Raw genomic sequence first — 22,218 nt, 5'->3', positions numbered from 1 at the left:
ATGAGGGATTAAAGATGATCCCTCTGATGCTGCCCTCTGCCTCTGGGCATAGCAGAGGTCTGAAGTGCCATGCAGGGGACTGGCGGGCAACAGAGAAATCTTTCATTCAACATCTGCTGCAAATCCCAAGGAATTTAATGGGATTTGGCAATTTAATCCAGCCAGGGTTTAGACGATCAAAAGAATTTCTTCGAGTCAGCAGCACTTACAATGAAAGCTAGCCAAACGCTCAAAACACAGTCCCTCAACAGGATGAAGCCTTTATTCGTTCTTCTTGGGTTTATGTGTCTTTATTTTTATCATCTCTCTGAGAGGAGGGGAAGGAAATAAAGGAAAGCAAAGTTTAAGAGCACAGATAAATTCTGCCTTGCTCAGCTTCTGTCCTGAGACACAGCTATCTCCAAGCTCTCAGTGACACATTAGCCTTCAGAGAGATTGATCGATAGCTGGATTGCTGGGAAAGACTCATTGCCAGTGCCCTAATGACCAGAAAAGCCTGCCAGAGGAACTGCAAAATTAATTCTGGCTCTAAATAATTAAGGGTTAGGTGAATATTTTCTTCCACTAACTATTTCTGCTAGCAACCCAGCTGCAGATTCCTCCCTGCCTTTGATGTGGGGGTTGTACCTCCAGCTGCTTTGGGATTTGACATAGCACTTCCCGGGAGAAGAGGCAGAGCCCTGTTCAGGGACTCTGGCCTCCTGGCTTCTGTTTCTGGCTCTCTTCTGGTAACATCTGGGATCTCACACAAACCTCATGCATATTTAAGGAGAAAATGGAGTCATACGAAATGGATAGGCGTACTAGGAAAATGGAGCCTTCCTCTCTCTCTGCCTCTGTTTCCCCTCCTGTAAAATGGCTCTTGGAAGGTGCTAGGGCTTTTTGCTGGTGCCTGGTAAGGGGTCATGGAGCAGGCGTGATAAACGCTAGAGCACGTTCCCTGCCTGTCCCCATTCCCTCACTCTTTTGCAACCCCTGAGCTGTGCCCTTACTGCTGTCTTTCACCGTGTCAGATCCAGCAAGGTATAAAGCATTTCCTGTTCCCATCAAAATCCTGTCTGTAACTGCGGTGTGAGAATAATAAAAGAGTGGTATAAATACTCAGCAAAATCCACCTGCCCTGCAGTCCCTGGGAGCTGAGGGCTTCTTCAAGGGAACTCAGTAAAATGCAAGTTAGGTCCTGTTTGCTTTTCTGTCTCTAATTCTTTCTTCCACTCTTTTTTTCAGCTTTACTAGACTTCCTCCCCGATTACAGGTTCCTTCTGTAACGCCCCTTCTGTTGAAATGCTATACTCCAGCTGAGAGGACACTCCTGGAAAGAGCATCCCATTGCCAAGCAATGGGCACAGAAGTGTGCATTATATCTGCAACACCCCAACTTCATACTTGATCAGGTATTGTTTGTCCTCCTGCAGCCGACATGAAAGCTGACATAAAAGCATAAACTGCCATGAACTCTGAACTATGCACATGGGCTAATCCAACAGAGATGCAGTCATGTATAACAATGCACAAGAATCAAATTTGTTCTGCCAGAGGAGCTGGGAGTATATCAATCTGGTACAATGGCTGTGGAATCATAGCTGCAGATAACTTCTGGGGGTGCTTGCACAGAAGGCAAGGATTGAATCCTTTCCCCTACAGATCATCTTTCCAGGACAGAGCTGAGCCCTGAACCTACCTGCACTGAACTGACTCTGGAGGTGTGCAGAAATGTTTGTTGAAACTTCTGGAGAGCTAAATTCACACACAACATACAGGAACATAAAGGAAAGATAAACTGAGTGAGCTTGTAACAACAAAACAAGAGTGAGCTATGGTCCTGCTCCTTTCCTAGTGATGACACAACTAGACAATCACCAAGGCCCTCCTTGCTGTCACTTCTCTGGTAGAGAAAAAGACATAACAGCATCAACAAAAGACTGATGTCCCAACAACCTGCTCCAGAAATGGGGAAAAAAGAAGGTATCTCACCGCCTGGACTGGCTGATAATGAACAACGCATTTCCAAGGCTGTTTGCTCTTGCCTGTCAGCCAACACACTGAGCAGAACAGGCACATTTTGGCAAGGAGATTTTTGTAACCTTTGTGCAGAACTGAAAGGTTTGATAGAGGCAAGGTGTATATATGACTTCTGAATCAGTGGTTAGCACTGCAGTTTGACCTTTCCTCAGCTCCATGCGGGAAAAAGGAGAAAGAGAAAAAATAATGGATTCTCCAAACTGACAGGACATAATGCTGCTTTCAGTTACCCTGGGGTTACACTAACTTGAGGACGTGTAAGAGTGCTATTCCCATGTTATCTGAGCAACACCTGGTCTTACATGCATTTGTGCTTGTAGAATACTTCCGATTCTACTCAGAGAAGAACAACTCCAGTGAGATCAGGGGAGCTAGAGCCAAATCATGGTTCTGACGAGCTGTAAAAGGCTTTTTGATTTCAGTGGAAACTGCTGAGAGCACCTAACAGAGATCAGAATTTGGACCAACTTCTGACTGATTCAGGAAAACAGGAAAAAGGTAGCACATCATTAAAATAAAATCTTCCATAATAAGCAGAACTCATTTCTCTGTCAACGCAGGTGACAATCCACCTGACTGTCATCTGCCTTGACAGCTGTCACCTCTCTGTAAGATTGACATGTTTAGAGAGTACAGCGTTTCCTGTGCTTCTCTCCCTTGTACTGCTGCTCTCCCATGCTCATGTCCTAGTCTGCACATTTAAAGCCTTTTGTCAGCTCTCATCTGCATTTGATATTCACATTTATCCTTCGTTTAGGTCTTTTCACTTCACCCTTCAACCTGCCTTTTGCTGCCTGTATTCACCTGAGACTGATTTGCTAGACTGACAGATTTTTAATGCAACAATAACCTGGCACAGAGAAGGGATGGTGGGAGTTTCAGGACAGGTTCTCTTTCGATGTGATTTGGAGGAACTCCAGATGCCCATCTACATCACTTAATGCTCTACCCCGGCACTTTAATTTTCCATTGCATTTCTCTTCTCCCTGTCTCATCCAAGTTGCAACCCTCTCTCATCACTGCCACTTCTTTACTCCTTTTCTAGCTTCTTCCTTTCAAATACAAATGCTTCATTACCATTGTCGCCAGCAGCACGTGGCGATACCACACGAGGCACAAAAGATGATGGCTCAGACACAAGTGATGGAGTTACTTCTGCATACACCAGGGCTGAATGCAACCTCAAGAACTCCCATCAGGTAAGAAGTGGCCTTCATCTCTGAAGGGAAAGACATCTACCATTGGCCATGAAATTAGATCCTCAAACCCTGTACTAAAGAAGAGAAGGGCATCCTTAAGCCTACAGAAAGGGAAGCTGCAATGCAAGGCTGTTCTAGTCATTATGACAAAGAAGGCCTTTGACATAAATCAGCCAGATTTTGCCCTGTTTGATATTGGTACAAATCCAAGTTAAACACCATGAATTCACTGGGATTACTTCACATTCATGCTGATGCAAGTATTATTAAAATTTGGCTTCTTACCATTAGGACGAGCACCCTGCAGAAGAACATATACTGTACACCTACTGTTGATGTATTTCCTAACTAGAAATAGGTTTATTGACCAAAAATCAGCACAGCATTCCTTGTTCTCTCTCTGTCTTTCTCCTTCTCTCTTAGGTCTCCTTTGCAGCTGAGAGAAGGGGTAAAAACAGCAACAGCAATTTCTGTCTACAGTGAAATACAAATTCTTCCTCCCAAGCTTCCTCGTGAAGCGGCTGACTGTCCGCTTTCTCCCCTTTTTCATGTGAGTGACAAACACTTTACTGGCCAGCGCGTTAGAGAGAGATGTAAACCCTTTGCTGAAATTGATGAGCTGATGCATCGTCTTGGTGCTCCCAGAACACTGCAGCTTGCGTGACCAACACTCAGCGGCTTCGGTGAGGGATCTGGAGGGAGGCCAGGACCGTCTCTGCATCAGAGCACTTTCCAGGTTCCTGTTAGAACAAATCTATGTACTGCGTACTACAGACAATTACTGTATAAATCACTGGGAGTAAAAACCCAGAACCCCAGGCCTTTTTCTCCAAGAATATAGACCTCTGCCACTTAAGTTAAAACAAAATTCCCTTAACTAACCGCTATAACAATTCCTTTACCTTACTTAATTTGTTAGGGACAGATGGACGACCATTCACGTGCGCATGCGCTCAGACACACACACACATACACACACACACACACACACACATTGTTTTTCAGGTTTCTGCATATGACTCCTGAGCAGGAGGAGGTCTGCTATTGCTTTAGCAGATGGATCAGGGTGAAGACCAAGATTTTCCTTAATTATCAGTTTTATATTATCACCCATTTCTCCTGTAATAGATCACTTGACACTTCTTCCCACTCTGTGGGATTTCCTGATATAATCTACTAAGCACAAACAGCTACAGCATTAATTGGCATTTACGCTGCAAACACTGTGTAACTACATGGTCATTTGCAAGTTCCCGTAGATCAGTGTTAAATATCATTAATGATATTTAACATTGTCAAGTTATTACATCCACAATTGCTACGCGATTCAGAGCGTTTAGATTTCCCAGTGAAAAAGCAGCCCAGAAAACTAAAACTGCCCTGCATAAGCCTTCACATTATTCCAATTGGATGTGGTTATTGTGGAATTCCACCTTCACTTACCCTGTAAAAATGGGGACTATCAACCAATGTATCGTGTTATCTTTACCTGCGGTGCAATTGAAGTCTGCTGGCAGTGTGAATACCTGAGCTAGCTACGAATAAGCCCATATGTGGTAACAGGAGCATAAATTTCAGTGTGGGCTGCACACACCTGCCAGGTGTCCTCAGCACACATGGCTCATTTAGGCTTACGTCCACCCAATTTCATCTTTGCTGCTATTGTTACCTAGAACAATTAAATGAAAGATGCCCGTGCTAGGCATATATTATCAATCCAAGACTTCAGTGTAGACAAACTCTTTATCCTGCCCAAAGTCCTTTGGACAAATAGCAGTTTCAGTAACGTGCTTCTCATTAGTTTAGTTCTATGTGGACATCTGGGGAATAAGAGACTAGGTTTTGCAAACTGTTCCAATGATGGAAGGGAGAACAGCTAATTTTTATGACTACACTGTGCCATGGACAGACAGAAGTACACTACTGCTTCAGCTCCTTGTAGATGACATATTTGGCTGCCAAGATGTTTTTCACAGGATTCTTTAATTGCCTCCCTAATTGTAGCTTGGGAACATCTTCTAAAGAAGTGTCTTCAAGCTGCAGCAGTTGGGGATGGCAGTATTGCATCTTCCCTGCCAACTCCCCCCTGCCAGCTCTCTCCATATTTGTCTCATCTGTAAGAATAAATGAGTATCCGCCTATGCATTCAATCACTTTGTGCCTCTGACTGCTACCATCACTTTAGCGATAATGAGAATATTAGATCCCCAGAAATATGGGGAAGGGGAAACTTTGTTAGAACGAGGCAGAATTGGTTTTGTTTTGTTGCTTCTGAATCTGCTGCATTCTGAGACTACGAAAACGTCTTTGGGGAGTCATTTCTCCATTTTTCAGACCTGCAGCGAATTTATACAGTCACACCAGAGACCTGAATGCCATCGTCAGTAACCAAGAGACACAACTGAATACTTCAGAGAGCTCAGTGCAGTGCATGGAACCAGTCTGGCTTCGGGCCATGGTTCGGAAAGAATGATAATAAAAAAATGTGCTTGCTACAGGACTGCAGACCTAAGGAAATTAAAATGCTATTGATCTCAGCCCATCCTGTTCTCATTGCAATCTGCCCTGCTAGTAGCATTAGGAGTTTTGATGAAATCCATCATCACTAGAAGGGTAAATACATCTTTCAGTGGTGTAAATCAGCAGAACTTGCTATGCAAATTTATGCCAAGTGAGGATATGCACCACTCTGGTATTTGTTATGTACAGAGAAATAGTACATGAGGTCAATACAGAGAGCTCCAATACGGCTGAGGCTGCAGAGCATTTGTTTAACTAATCAGCTATATCATGCAATCAGTGTCTATTTTTCCACTCATAAATAGACATGCATAAGGGGAAAAAATGATTGTTAAATACTCATACAGTGGGTTTTAGCAAATTGCAGATTTTAAAAGGAAAACACAAGTACAGATAAAGCCTCCCAGCTGCTTATGATTTTATTCTTCCGGTTGAATAAATAATGACCTTTGGCTACTTGAGTAAATATAAAACTTTTCAGAAACGGCAACTCGGCAAAACACGAAAGAAACCCAACACTTTCAGAAGGAGGAATTCCCCAAGACACCGCTTAGAGACGAGAGAAGAGCGTGCATGCAGAAGACAACGAATTGAATGTTTCTCTCAGTTCCTCTAGATGTGAGAGGCAACTAAAAACAGAAATGATGAAATAAAGAAATAAATATTTAATTAATAAACTGAAGGAAGAGAAAAGAGCATGGCAGAGGGAATAGTCTCCAGATGCTTCACCCTGGAGTCCTAAGTAAAAGTTAAACAAACTGCCAGACATTACCAATCATCTCCACAGTAGTTCACGTTTTAAAGCAGATCAGCGTGCTACAGAATTACTACACTGAACTGAATCAAATACCAGAAATACCTCGGAGGGGGGATTACCACAAGAGGCAGAAGGAGAATGCAAGCTGACATTGTTTTTTCACACACAGGGAAATAAATGCATGGAAAGATACTGCATGTTTGAAGCTGCAGAGTTGAACTGGTGGCAGTTTTGGCAGCTGGTGCATTCACCATTAAACCACAGTGCCTTCCATTTCCACCTCTATTTCCTGTGTTCCTTAGGAACATCACGCTTGAAACCATTGCCAGACTGCGAGTTGAGCTTGTGAATCGAAAAGGGGAAGGCAGTATAATCTTTTCAACTCATCTTCTTGTAAGGTAGAGTCTATTGGTTTAACATCCCTCCACGGTCTTTATTAGCAAACAAAAATGTTCACACTTCACATGCTCCATGTGAATTCTTACGAAGGAGAAGAACAGCCGATGTGTCAGCTGGGAGGTCTAGGAGATTGACTGTAAGAATTTTAAGGAGCTAATTTCAAGAAAACAGTAATCAAGGGAAGCTGGAAGGGTGGGAGAAGCTCATAAAAAGAAGCAAACTGCTCCTCTCAGCTGAAGGATCTGGGCTGATACGACTCTCTGAGGGTCTCTGATTGGCTGCACCAGTTCTATAAACTTCAGGTATTACAGCAAGCCAGTTACGGGAAGCTGCATCTTTGCAGATTATGATTAGCTCCAGATTAAGTACCCATATAAATCCCGTCAGCTGGAAAACGGTTTGTTTGTTTTAAAAGAAAAGTATATAACCAAGTAAATCAAATCTTTTTCCCTTTCCCCCCTTTTTTTCAGTTGCAACGTTTTGACAATGAAGCTGAGTTTTACTGCGAGTGTAACAGGCAGGCCAAAATACGTGAGATCTGCTAACATTAAAGCTGTAAAGGGATCAAACTATCCCCAAAGACCCACTTCTCCATTACAGTAAAAGCCAGCAAGCCTTCCATACCTCCATCATTCCGGGATGGCAGAGCACTAACACAATGCCTGAGACTCACACGTCCTCTCAAAAGATTTGTCTTCACAGCAAAGTTCACTTGTTTTATATAGCTCCAGTGTACTCATTAACCTGATTCCTGTCCAGACACAAAGTCCCATTGTTTCTATTTTGTGGTGTTAATAGCTCAAATCGATTAACAGAGAAAATGAGCACAGCTTGTTTTAAGTAAAGGTAAGGACATTGACCAATATCATTCAGTTCTGTTGGCCTCTCTGAAAAAGGAAGGAAAATGTGAGGTTTTGGCCAAGAACAGTGAGTCTCTCCAGCATGTTCTGGCATTCCAGCACTAGCAAGAGTTAAGATAGACAGGCACAGTGAGTTTGGGAAGGAAGTAAATTGCGGTGCCCAACTGATGGTGCAATGTGCCGCACATTGCACTTTCAAATCCACTGGCACCAATACCTGAAAATAATGAGGGTGCATTTTGACAAAGAGGAAGAAGGTACGGTCTTCTCGACCGTATTGAGATGTTATCAGCTCCTAAAGTCCTGTAGTCAACTAGTCTACATAGCGCAGTTAGTAGCATTTCAGCCAGACACTGCTGCACGGAATCCAACAGCCTATGTTTAACTTGAAATGTGCCTTTTAGAAAGACTGACAAGGTGAAATCCTTATTCTGTTGAACCTGGTGCCAAAAAGTTCTGTAATTTCAGTGGAAAACTCCCTCTTTAGTCTTGACTTATTGACTCAAAGTAAGAGAATATAGCCTAGTTCTCAACTCTGCTGTCTCTGGGATTCAGTTCTTCATATTGAGATCAGAAAGGACAGCTCATCAGGGTGAGCACTGGAAAGATCAAAGCTCCAGGTTTCTTCATATCCTTGACAAAAAGACCCCTTTGGAAAAGACACGCCTCACTGTGCAGTGTTGCAGGTGCGCAGAGGTAAAATATAGCTCACCCCATTCATTTCCCTGCCTGCATTTTCCTGCAAAAACAGGTAGTTCTCTCTTGTCAGTTATCTGTATGTGTTGTTAAACAAGCCCCACAGGCTCCCCTTAGGTGCCAGCAAAATGCTAAAGGGCCATACTACTCGCATCTGCACTGCTCTGGAATTGGGACGGTGCCCTTAGAAGAAGCAACATTATGTCCATTAACGTAGAAGTGAAAGAGCAGAAAAATATTCTTCTCACCACTTTATTTTCTATGCATCCTCCCCACTCTTCTCCTGTTCATCCATCAATGCCTGTATCTCTCACTGCCTTGCATTACCTTTTTGGTGCATAAGGGCTTTTGCTCAGATGACAAAAACCTGTGTTCCCCTTCCAATCTCTGGAATGAAAGTCAATATAAAACAGCTCCTTATCTCCAGCTTTGGCTTTTTATACCTTCAAGGGTCTTTATTTCATTCCACTGGCAAATTTTAACTGACAATTACAGCCATTGACTTGCATGCAAGGTGCTTAAAACCTGTACTACCGCTGCATTAATTCAGGCAGAGACTGAAGCTAGACAAAAGCTGTCAAAGGAGGCACTTGTCAATGTATTTAAAAAAGAAATGAAGCTGGGATGCCATGAATATAAAATACTAGCCATTCCCTGCAAAATACTTGGCCTTTTTCTTCCTCTTCCCCTATTTCCAGAGCTCTGGAATACCATGGCCACAGGACAGAAGAACCACATACAGGATTTAAAGTAAGAAAGTATAGCTGCAGAGGCTAAACTTGTCACAATAACGACAAGAAATAGTGTGGCCTTCACAAACCGGAAAGCATTTGCAGTCAAACAGCAAGCCTTGTGCGTTAAACTAAAACCCAGCCTTATCTCTTTATGGGCTATTTGAAAACAGATGGCGATGATGGCAAAAGGAGGCTTCTGCTAAAAGGCGGGCAAAACTCTGCTACTTGGAAATGTAGAAAATGAAGGCCTTTATTTTGTCTTGTGACATGGAAGTTAATAAGAGTAGATGAGGGCTGCTGAAGGCAAATTCCTCAAAGGGGAAGAATCACTTATCTCCAAGAATACGTTCTGCTCAGCGTCTTCTGGCAACAGAGATCTTTGGAGCAATGCCAGATGGATTGGGGAACAGCAGTGAAGGGAAAGCCTTTCTCTTCCAGCTAGTGGCACTAGTGGGCCAGTAGTGACCAATGGCCCAAGGTTATTACTGTTTTCTAACTGTCATATCAGACAAATTGGTGTTCTCTGTCTTATTTCATTCCACAAAGCTACAACAAAGCTTCAGAAGACGACAGACAGAGACACACATCCACGATTCCAGAGTCAATCTCTTCAAAAGACACTTCTGGACTTTTAACTCAAAATAAGCTTCTGACAGAGATCTGCACTGCTCCATCCATACCTGAACTGTCTCTGCCTAAGAACTGCCAAGCACTGAAGCACATGGGTGCAAATACTGACACAGCAAACTCCACTGCTTTCAGAAGGCAAAAATGCTGATTGATGTTAGGGTAAAGGACAGCCTGTACCCAGCCCATCCACTTCTGGCAAGTCCCTCACCATGCATATTTTCTTCTGGCCCAACACAAATATTCCAGGCATCTGGGACATGTATACCCCAACATTCTGGATAGGAGCCTATAGGATGCTAAAGAGCAATAAAGAGCATCTGTCTCCCTCTTTGACAGCAGGGGGCTGCAGTGGCACCAGATGAAAGGCTATTCACATACATATGCACTCTGGCAATCAGACTGAGTTGCTGGTTGCTGAACTAACTGGTATCAACATTGTGAGGTTGAATTAGTCACATGCTGCCACCATAATTCTAATTGTTTTCAAATACACATTGTAATAAAAGTCTAATTAGTACATATCTCTAAATGGGAGCTGAGGGCACATAGGACGCTTTTGCATTGTGCATTGTTGACACAAGTAATGAAGTATTACACACATCCACCAGCTACCTCTGGGACACCTTTCCTCACACTGCGTTTTGTTGGCTGTGGTAGAAGTTTTAAATAAACGCATGAAAACGAGAAAGAAAAAGCAGGCTGACAAACTGCATGAGATATAATATGTAGATCAGCCCCTTGGGAATGCATCAAGCAGAGGACATTCAAATAACGCATGACTGCAGAGCTCTAAATCAAACCTGACCCCCATGCGCTAAGAAGTGTGCAGTCGTGTACTCGCCCACTAATATAGCTGAATATCCCCAGCTTGCAGGATGACACAGCCATTCACAGACAGAGGTCTAGCCTGCAGCACGCATAAAGGCATATGATCATGTGTGGACTCACACACCCATCTAAGACTACTTGCAGTGATCCAATAACATACAGACACCCCCAAACCCAGAACACACACTCCCCCAAAGACACACTTAGCCCGGCTGTATGGATCAGTAGTGGGCAGATATGTGACTGGAACCACAGAGTATCACTTAAGAGCTTGTTTGGATGGGAGAGGGAGGCTTAGAAGAAGGATGAGCCAGATAACACCAACCTTCGTTAGGCACAAGAAATATTGTCCCATGGTAGGCAGAGCATGAGCATGAGGAGGGATGCCCGGAATTCAAGATGTGCTGCTCCTCCTTCCAGTCCTGCTATCTGAGTCTGAGACCCAGCAGGCCCATGAACGACTGAGCTTGGGTGGTGACCTCTACAATTGGCAGCAGCCACTGCATACATTATTAATGTAATTATCTGTGCCAAGAACTGACCTTGCTCCCAGCCAGGGTCAAGGTCCATTAATTATGAACTGTGAATTAGTCCAAACTGGGTGAACATGGAAACTGAGTAATTTGCTGCTGGGCCAGCGATTAGATGCCCTGAAGATGGAGTAACCTGTGGAAATAGGAGCACCGGATCACCTCATCACACACAGCCAATGAATAAATGGTAAAGCACTTGCCAGGGTAACCATCTCCATCTCACCCTGGAATCTGATTCATTATCATGAAGGCAAACAGGGCAGAAGCACTGGTGTATGAAAGGAGCCTATGCTCTTCCCAAACATACCTGTCATTCCATTGCCATGTTTGTCTGAGCCAGCCAGATCTACGTAAACAGAAGGGAGCCAATTAGCAGCTCATGTGAATGGTTCAGTGGAAAGTTATTTTTTAAAAGCTGGTTAAGATAATTAGGGGGCAGTGTAATTAAAACATCAACTTAAATACAAAACGAACGCAGGCGCTTTCAAGCCCAGCAGGATACACAGCTAGCAGACTCCCCCCGGAGGTTGTTAATTAGTGTTTGTAGTGACTTCAAATAATAAATAAAAATAATAGTATTCCCATAAGCCTTAGAATTTTTAGGAGCTTGGTTCCCTCCAGTCCAATGCTTGCCCATTGCTCAACCCTTAGGGCATGCCAAGAGAGCTTGAATCGGAGCACCTACGGGATATTGCGGAAGATTAGAAAGCTGCAGGAACTCAGCCTAAGATTTTCAAGGTCTTGTTTCCATTTAGTCTAACTCTCTCTGACAGCAGAGAGGACACGACTGGAATTCCCAAGAACCAAGCCACCCAGCTGTCCAGATTACGGTTTTGCTAGTTTTTTTACTGCTCATCAGTTCTCATAAAAGGAACACTGCCATGAACATCTTGTTTATGATCAGGAATCAAAAGAAAGCCTTGTTTCCTCTTACTCGGAAGTCAGACGTGATATAGGAAAAGTTGTTTCCAGGAACACAGCTGCAGAACCCTGATGCTTCACTAAGCTGTAGAAACATATGCCTAACTCTACTCCACCCCTGATTCTGTGCACCAGAGTTTCCACAGACTGATGTACCAGACTTTGCTCCCTTCATAAAGTTCCGCAAAGCTCTTGCTGAAACATTGCAAAGAACTTGATTCTGATCCCAGTAATACTGGTGTGGACCAGGAGCACCTCTTGTTCTTTCACTCTGCACACTGCTGCAGGCAGTGGTATTACCAGCCACATAGGGAAAAGATATGACAACCACAGCATTAGGGGGAACATGCAGATGACTAATCCATTTAAACAGCTAAAACTAGAATTCTCCAGTAGCTACAGCAGGAGATGCTCCACTTCATGCACAAGATAATTGCCAGGGTTCCCAAAACCAGAAGGGAAGGTCTCTGCAGTAGAAGAGATGATGCCCACAGCAGTATGTGCAGGGCCTCAAGGAATTCAAGTGCCAATGTTTTCACTTCCCTGCCGAACAGAGCCAAGCTGTGTTATCTAATTTCTGAGCTATAGATTCTGAGTTGCCCAAGGGAGGAGAACGCATTAATTACTTATGAATCAATTGATCTGTTGCTATTTCAGGAATATCTATCTAATAGCTCGGTAATAGAGATGACTCACAACCAGCAGCTCCCTCCCTTGAACACAAGTCACCACTCAAAGAAGAGCAGGGCAAGGGCCTGCACACAGGGAACTTTCAGGATGCAGGGTTCACTCCTACCTGTCTAAATTGTGCTTTGTAGAAGCTCAATTGCTGCTCGCTGGGATCACTTTGTATTAGCACCTTGCGTTGTTCTCTTACGTTTTCTGCTGTCTATGTTTCTGTCCCTTGAAACAGAAGCCCCAGAGATGTTTGAGCTATCATTAATGGCAAGGTCTTCTCTCTGATACACATAAGTCATCCAAGTTCTGCCCTCCCTATCCCTGTGGGACATCCCATTTGTACAGGAGCAAAAAGCACCCAGGAAAACTGATCCTGCCAAGGGAGCAGAACATATGAAGCCCCTGGACCTGTTTCTCCATCCCTCTTCACCTGCTCTCACCATTTTGAGCAGGATAAGATGGCTGCGACACATTCTCACTCCTAGCAGTGACAGTTCACAGCTGGTTTGCACTGATATAAATTGGGATACAAGAACAAGGTTTAAGAAGAGACATGGCTCTGTAACTATCCCTTTTCACAGCTGCACAGTAACCAAAGCCACCTTCTGTAAAGTGTTTGTTCATACTCTACTGCAGCCAATGACAGAATTCCTGTTCAATGCCTCTGTGTGGAGAAGTGGGTCTGAAATAACATGAGGAATTGAGAAGTATCTGAGATGTCCTCTTGGAGTACCCTACCCTTGCACCTGCAGGCTGCTGGGAACCGAATCATCAACTAAAACTACGTGAATACAGCCTGGACACCCTACTCTGGAAACTTCAGGTAGAAGTTCACATTTTACTTGGCACTTCTCCTAAGAGATGCTAAAGTATTTTTGTCATTTTATGAATGTATGTCTCCGCCTCTGAAAAAAGTTCAAAGACAATTTAGATTCACAGGAGAAACCTTCTTCTGTAGACATACTTAAGACAACAGGAATCCCACTCATCAAAATCTTCCTATTATTCTGTATAACTGCAGCACAGTTGTCCACCAGCACACCATCCCCATTTTCAGCTTCTTTCCTAAAAAATTAATTTCTTTGTTAGCCATCAATTCTGTCACAGTATAAGAGGGTCAAAAGGTGACCCTTGTTCAAAGAAGAATTGGGGGTTAATTTATAGGTAGGAATTTGCCCATGATGGTCAAAATCTGCAAGGAATATTTTCCAGTGGCTTTCTTGCTAATAACAATCTGTCAGCACTTTTCATATTTGTATCTTTCTGTAGTGTCTTTTATTTTAGCAAAACATCAAACTAGAAGATACTAAAGAAAACATCTAGTCTTGCACAGCTCTATTCAGGAAAGATTTTGAAGCTTTTTATGCAGAAAATGTGTATCATTATAGCCATTTTATAGACAGGAGAATGAAAGCAGAGCAAACAAGCACAGAATCACAGAATGGTTGAGGTTGGAAGGGACCTCTGGAGATCATCTAGTCCAACCTCCCTGCTCCAGCACGGTCCTCTAGAGCACAGTGCCCAGGACCGCGTCCAGGCGGGTTTTGAATATCTCCAGCGAAGGAGACTCCACTACCTCTCTGGGCAACCTGTGCCAGTACTCCGTCACCCTCACAGTCAAGGAGTTTTTCCTCCTGGTCAGATGGAACTTCCTGTGGTTCAGTTTCTGCCCGTTGCCTCTTGTCCTGTTGCTGGGCACCACGGAGAAGAGGCTGGCCTCATCCTCTTCACACTCCCCCTTCAGATACTTGTACACATGGATGGGATCGCCTCTCAGTCTTCTCTTCTCCAGGCTAAACAGGCCCAGCTCTCGCAGCCTTTCTTCAGAGCAGAGATGCTCCAGTCCCCTCATCATTTTTGTAGCCCTCCACTGGACTCTCTCCAGTAGGGCCATGTCTCTCTTGGACTGGGGAGCCCAGAATTGGACACAGTACCGCAGATGTGGCCTCCCCAGGGCTGAGTAGAGGGGGAGGGTCACCTCCCTCGACCTGCTAGCAACACTCTTCCTCATGCAGCCCAGGATATCAAATGTCTTGAGTGTTGCTCCATTGGCCTGGTCACTGGATGACATCAGGTAGGGATCAGCTCACTCACCACCGAACACAACCATTTCTCAGCTGAAATACGATATGTTATGAGCACTATATACCAATGTAACATGGCAATTTAGGACAACAGCCACCTGGACTTTCTTTTTAGTTTCTGTCATCCAGTTCCAATTCATATCTCACAGTAAGTAGGTTGGTAAACAGCTGAATTCAGATCTGACCAGGACAATAACATTATCTGCTCTTGAGCAAAGCCTGTTTGACCAAGTTGCTGGGCGTTTCCATTCATCAGGGCTCCCAACAATGCAGCAGCTCCCACAGAGGACTACATTAACCCAGCCTTGTGCTCAGCAAGCAGCAGTGTTCAGAAAGTCTAGCCTGGAGAGGCAGGCAGGGGCAGCAGCTGCAATAAGGAAGGCAGATCGGCAGGGCAGGCAGCTAGTGCGTACACAGCAGCTGCGGCTTCAGCCTAGGGAAGTGCTGCAGCTGCACACCAGCTAGGCACCAAAAGACAGCAAAGTGCTGATTAGAGGGGCTGCGGCAGAGGCTGAGAGGAGCTATGGTTCAGGGCAAAGACAGAAGCTTCAGAGCCTGGTGGCAAGCAGTGAAAAGAAAGTGCGGGCTTGATCTCTGTGCTGTCCAAAATGCCCCTACAGGGAAGCATCAGGATTAGAAGGTTAATAAAAGCACTGTGCCATGTGGCCTATGCTGCTGGCTGAATTGATCCAGCTTTGCCCATAGTGACTTGCTGTGCAAGCACAAGGCATGCATGAAACATTGGTTCAACACTGACCTAGAAAGCAGCACGCCAACTGCTGTATCTAGTGACAGCCACAGCAGCAGCTCTCTCTCAAGGGGAGAGAGGGCTGAAGGAAAGGCAAAGGAACTCATCACGGGGGGATCTAAATGAAACCAAACTGAATTTGCATTTCATTTAGATTTAATAAGATAGTTATTGTTTGTTAATTACATGCCAATTGATCACTGCAGCAACATATTTACTGAAGAGGAATAATTCAGCTGAAGATGCATATCCTACTCATCTAAATTGAATTAAGCAGATTCAAAACGATGTAGTGTCATGGAGCACACATCTGCAATTTGACACATGCACTTTGGAAAAATTGGTACAATCTGGAAGTAGATCTGCCCTGTTCCATGGGAACCTGTGCCCAGAAGGAAGTATAACCAGTGAAGGCTGTAGATGCTGGAAGCCTGTACGTGAGCCTGCAGGCCCTGAAAACCACAGAGCTATGCTCTGTGAGGACTCCTTGTAGACTCCTCCTTTTATCATGAAGAAATGTAACAGGAATTAAAATAAAAAAATAATTTTTACCCAAGTGACTACTTAATGACTATCTAATAAACAATCTGTGTTATCAGTTACACTCGTATCAGCATGTGTACAGGCAAACTCATACATATGTATGGACATGCCCATATAACTAAGCATGTAAAGTAAAATACACAGAGTAATAGCTGCACATAACCACAAACAACCAGTTGCATGCTACACACAAACATGCAAATGTACAAATAAATGGAAAATGACACACAAACTCACTTAGTGGTATGCTGCATTCACACAGTTCCTGTGGATCTCCATGTAGGAAGTACACACAAATACACAGCCATGCATTCTTGTGTTTTGGCATGAGTGCACACGCACGCCTTACCATAAAGGATCATGTATACAGACATGTAAAGATGTGTAAATATACAGGGAGAGTGAGGTGCGTATGCTCAACCAAAAATGTATGCATTTACATTTGGCACAAAAGAAGTCTGGTTCCAATTCTCCTCCTAAAGCATCCGCTTTAGTAGGAGATCCAACATACATGCAGACATACGAACAAATAGGCAGACGCACAAAACATACGGTCTTGGGGGCAAAACTGGAAGCTGAACTCCAGAGAACCATTGCTCCCAACAGAGCCATCCATCTTTTCAGTAAAAAGGAAGTTCTCCTTTTTGCAAGACTCCACAGTGAGCTGAAAAAGCAGCAGGTCTGGCAAAAGTCACCACCACAAAAGGTGAAGCAGAGTCTGAGAGTTTGCAGCTTGTGTGCCAGCAGCTCTGAAAAGGAGATTCAGGGGATAGGGGGATGGGGGGAAAATAAATCCCTTTTGATGGATATGAGGAACTAAATGATCTTCTTTATGATGGTCTTCACACATAAGCAGCTGCAAATCAGAGGACTGCTCCAGTTGGGAAATGTCAATTGTATGGAAATGTCATCTTCATTGCAGAGCTCTCCTGGGGCTGCTGCAAACTGCAAACTCAACTGCATTAATTTCTATCCCTCTTTCTCTCAGTCTCTCTTTTATTCTTCAATCTTTTAACCTTTAAAAAAAGTTAAAAAATAACCATCTTTTCTGCATTCATTAAAATTTTGTAGCTGTAATTGTGCAGAAAGGTTAAAGAGTTTCAATTAGAAAAGTCACTCCAGGATCATTCTGCAGCTGCATTCATATGCCATCTGCAGCTAAAAAAGCTAAAGATAGCATTGAATAGCTTCCTGTGCCAGTGCTGACACCTCCAGCTTCTCCAGTGCCACCAAAAATAAACTCTCAGTTCTTATTTTTCAAAAAGCCCAAAGGCTCCTAGAACTCAGGAGATATTAATCAGTAAAATTTTTAACTTGAGTTCAAACTGAAGATCAGATCACGAGGAAGAAAGATGCAATGTATATAGCAAAAGACATTCTCCAAAGCGAGGCCACCAGACTCTTAGAGATGAGGGTCTCCAAACCAATGAAACTTTCCATCTGGAACTCACAATATCTCCAAAGCGCACACGTCATGAAACGGCTAGATTTCCCATGGAGGCTTATCTAGCCTTGCTGTCTAGTTCCTGCTTCCCACTTCCTGCCTTCTCCACTTTCTTTCCCGTTACCCTAGCTAAACTCTAACTTGTTTCACAAAAAAATAAACAAATCTACTCCCCTATGTTGAAACGAGGAAGGAACGACAAGGTGCACAGAGTAGACAAGCGTATGACTGGTCAGGAGAGAGGGATTACGTGAATTACAATTGATTTTCCACCGTTAATGAACCGTGAAGTGCTTGTGATTGCATCTTGAAGAGATTTATAATTATTCATCGAATCTCAGAAGACAATTAAACTTCATTAAACACAGACATGACAAGCTTGCATAGTAAGAATAAACCCCAGAGCAAGTTCCTGACAGAAGAGGGAGATAAGGTGTTGGGAGATGATAAAGAGAAAGAGACATAGGGGGATTGGAAGAGGGGTTCTACGCTAAAAATATTTTCTGCCAAACCAGAAACTGCTGCCCTCAGTATGTTTTTTCACCTGTTTTTCTTTCATTTTTAAGGGGTCTTCGCTTTCTCTTTCACACTCCATAATCACACCACTGCCTTTGCCTGACATTAAGAGTGCCTTATATAATATACTTACCTATTGTGCAACAATAGCTGTGTGAAAATGTTCTAGCATTTTAGAGCCAGTGGGGACTAGCCTTTTTGCAGTTTACCAAAGTATCTGTGATATGCTAAGCACAGACTGCGGAAGGGGTTGGGGAGAAGTAAGAGGAGGCAATAGCAGGAAGGTGCAGTTCTTCATCACACGGACCAGAATTCCCAAACAGTTCAGCATTTCAGATATAAAGGGAGTGCTTATCCCTTTTACATAGACCAGCCTTAGCCTGGGACCTTGTGAAAATTTAGTCCATGTTCTAGTCTACATATTCTAGACCTTCATGAAGGCATAACAGGTCACATACTATGGGCTACAGGCTACATTCAATAGTGGTGCAAATTATACCCTACTTGGATACAAGGTGTTCAACACCAGACAAGCAGAATCTAAGGCTATTTAGAAAAGAAACTAATTCATCAAAGAAGGAACCAGCTGGAGAAAGAAAAATATAACAATGAACCAGCCGGAAAAAGAAAAATCTAACAATGACGTGCACCACTGAGCATCAAAGGAGTCTTACCCAGTTGGTAATAGCATGTGAAATCATCAACCAAGGATAGCATTTGTTCACAATTTTTATTCTTGTGCTATTGGGAGCTGTCAGAGAGATCACACTGCCCCATCTCAGGTAAACGTCTGTATTCACAGATGTAGTAAAAAGAACCATTTACAGGAGTACTCCCTCTTATGCTCTTACAAAAGGATGCACTTGGTAATCCAAAAACCCCTGTTGTCTTGGCTTAAGGTGATCTTACTGCTTTTTGCATTTACACTAAATTTCCTGAGATACATAGCATAAAGCACAGGTCTCTCTTATGTTTTCTCCAGCCCCCCTAAATAAGAAACACTGCCTGATCGACCAAGGGTCAGCCAGCATCAAGCTCAGCCTTTGGGACACTGGTAGCTCTGCAGAGCCCAGTGGTAAGTGCTCACAAAGTGAGAAGGAGATGTATTTCTAGGACAGGGTGTCCTGGAGAAAAGGACAGAATCTCAGAGTTGCCCAGTATACTTTTTCTTCCTCTGAAAGGGCTTTTATTTTATTACCCTCCTAAAACTGAACTTCCAAGAGTTTTCAGTCCTGAGGCAACCTGATTTGGTTAAGAATTGGAAATGTTGACATGAAGTAGGAAGGACCCAGAGAAGATACTTCTCCCACTAGTCTGAGCACACACGCTCTGCTGAGCACACTGCATAGAGGATGAGACAACATAGTTTGCACTATATTTCTGGCATGAACATCTCTTTCCTGTGCACTCTGGGGAACAATTGAGCCCTACAGCTACACCTCTCTCATCTCTCCTTCATTTTCTGCTCCTGCCTGACATACCATCTCCTTTTTCCCTTGCCTCAGATAGATTTTAGAAATACAGGCCTCTCCTGGCGCAGTGTAACTGAAATCAAAATGTTGGAGCCAGCATTTCACTAAAATAACATTGCCAGAGATGTCCAGTATATAAAGACTAGCACAATAATAGGCATTAGACAAAGTGAAGGATAAACAGGCAGAAACACAAGTGGAACCAGATTATATGAGAGCAGGAACTCATTTTCTCCCCTAAAGTCCTTGTGCTTGTGCAAAGTCCAGCATCTTCGGTACAAACAGAAAGACTGAGGTCTATCAGCTCGAGTTGCCTATGTGTACTGTTTAACTAGTGAAAATTCCTTCATGTAACTCCTTCAGTTTAATCATGCTGTGAGCCAATTAAGGTAAACTGATTTAATCAAGGAGTAAACCAGACTTCCTGTGTGTAGCCAAAGTAGTTGCTCCAATTTGACTGAATAAATTTCAAATCAGTTTTGGAAAATCTGTGCAAACCTTGTAAAGGGATTTTCAGCACTTGCAGAGAGGAAGAGAATGGGTGATGGGAGACTGCTTCCACCCAAGACCCTTCCAATCTTGTTTTGTAATGAATCACACATCCCAGCTTTACAATGAATGAGGTTTCTGAAAGCAGCGTTTACTCTGGCTCTCAACCCTGTGCTGTAGCACCATGTGTTTTACAGCATTGTCAAACATAATGACTCCTACCCTGGAGAGAAATTGGGTCCCGTTTTATATTTTATTGCCGCAAAAAGGACATTTTTTACTTCTCACGGTCCACAGTTGGCAGCAACAGTCCCATCAATCTTGCCAAATGCTTTTTGTTGATATATTGTCCAGCAAAAAGTCTGTGATGCTGGGGGCCAGCATGGAGTAAACAAGTTAATGGCCATCCAAAGAGGGCCATGTCCAAAGAGGGAGAGCAGCAGGAATAAGGAGTGTTGCAAAGTCACTGCAGACAAAGTCCAGCAGCTGCTGGGTGAGCTAAGAGACCACCAGGAGCTTTTTCCCAGCACTTCATCTAGCATAACATGTAAATAACAACACTTCCTGGCATCTAGGTTATCCACGAAAGGCAGCCTTACACCTGAAAGCTCAGCTAGTAGGGATATATGTAGGCGACATGCGACATGCTGTACTTGTATATCAGCATGTGTATATAGAGATACACACAGCTGTCCTTGAGCCGAGACCTAATTTCTAATAGACTTGTCCTTTGCTGGGTGATGACAGAGCCTCTGCCTGAGAAAAGAGATGTTCAGCTTGATTCCTCTGGGCAGCTAATGAGCCGCTTCCCTCCTCTCAGTCTGTGTCCCTGTGCTCCTCCCTGAGCTCCAACAGCACTTTGAACGTAATGAAGAGATAATGCCATAATGACCTGATATGTTACATTCAGCCCAGTTCTAATGCCTTGGAACAACTAACTGCCCCTGTGCAAGGGCTCTAGCAACTCGGCTGGCAGTGCCAGTTAATGGCAAAGCCCTGTAGCCATCTCTAGGCACAGGGCCCACTCAGTGGAGCTTCACTGGGCGAAAAAGAACCAAACCTTGCAGTGCCAGATGTCCCAAGCTTTACTACCCCACACTCTTCCTCCAGCCATGCGGCCAGAACACAGTCCTACAGATATGACCCACGTGAGTCAGTATGGTTGGCTCCGATTCCTTACGAGCTGAAAACTTCCCTGGGGCCTCAAGAATAAAAACACTGCTAACCCTGACTGGAAGCATAATGAACAGGGAGAAAGATTGATTGCTATGGCTGTAATTAAGTAAGACGCTTTGATAGCCTCAAAAGCCGCAAGAGCCAAACCACAGCCCTGATGTGGAATTACAGTGCCACAGCCTCCCTCCTGGCACCCAGCCACCTCTTCCTGTTAGGGCCAGCACCTTAGGATTCTGAGCACGGAGCTGCCCTGCTCCAGGTTTTATAGGCTACAAGTCATTTTAAGGGGAAATGAAAGAAATGAGCTTCCCAAAGATGAGTGTGACAGGAGGCTGAAGGACTGACTATATGTGGGAAGGAGCAAGAACTGGTGAGCTGATTGCAGGAAAGGCTGCCTCCCACCCCGTGCCTTACCTGATTATAAGGTGTCTCTCCACATTAAGCACACAGTGTTGTATCCATTTATAGACTGTAAATAGTGTCTCATATCCATACTGTGGAGGGCATGGGAGGTGGGGGAGAAAGAAAGAGGGAATAATCATCCACCCAGGACCTGAATCCAATAAGATTTACACCCCTGCTCAGCCATAAAGGTTGTTGAGCACTCTAGAGATAAACACACGTGTGGAAGTAAATGCTGCCTGCCAGCCTACAGCTCCTCACCCTCCCCCACACACCCATTCCCTAAGGATAACCCAGTTCCCAAAGGGGATGCAGCTCTCAGTCCCACTGTTCTCCCATTTGCACACACAAGTGATGTCTTCACTGGATATCTCTTTCACAGTATGAGTGGTGTTTGCAAGGGGCCAAGACACAGCTTTTTTCCCTCAGTGCAGTTAGTTGAGGCAAGTGCTCTGCCTGCCAGCCTGATGCATTCTGAAGCACAGCCAGACCACTATGTTCCCACCTGATGGAAGAGGACCCACCACCACCCCACTCCCTTATTTCCTCCCCTCACCCCAGCTTGCC

At 43.9% G+C, this 22,218-nt stretch overlaps 1 protein-coding gene across 3 annotated transcripts in view; it reads right to left on the bottom strand.

Moving 5' to 3' along the window:
- Window positions 1-22,218, bottom strand: part of DISP3 (dispatched RND transporter family member 3) — a 111,415-nt gene that overhangs the window by 69,444 nt on the left and 19,753 nt on the right. The window contains exon 1 of one of the 3 annotated variants that reach the window (XM_009671438.2): window positions 7,522-7,558. The exons of the other annotated variants lie outside the window; for them this stretch is intronic. Coding sequence (XP_009669733.2) covers window positions 7,522-7,530 — 9 coding nt within the window. The 5' untranslated portion in view covers window positions 7,531-7,558. Of the gene's footprint in view, window positions 1-7,521; window positions 7,559-22,218 lie in introns of those variants that run through there. 3 annotated transcript variants of the gene reach the window in all.

This window comes from Struthio camelus, chromosome 21, assembly GCF_040807025.1.
Source record: "Struthio camelus isolate bStrCam1 chromosome 21, bStrCam1.hap1, whole genome shotgun sequence".
NCBI classification, from domain to species: Eukaryota; Metazoa; Chordata; class Aves; order Struthioniformes; family Struthionidae; genus Struthio; species Struthio camelus.
The sequence above is the reverse complement of the archived record's forward strand: the minus strand, read 5'-3'. Positions and strand labels throughout refer to the sequence as shown.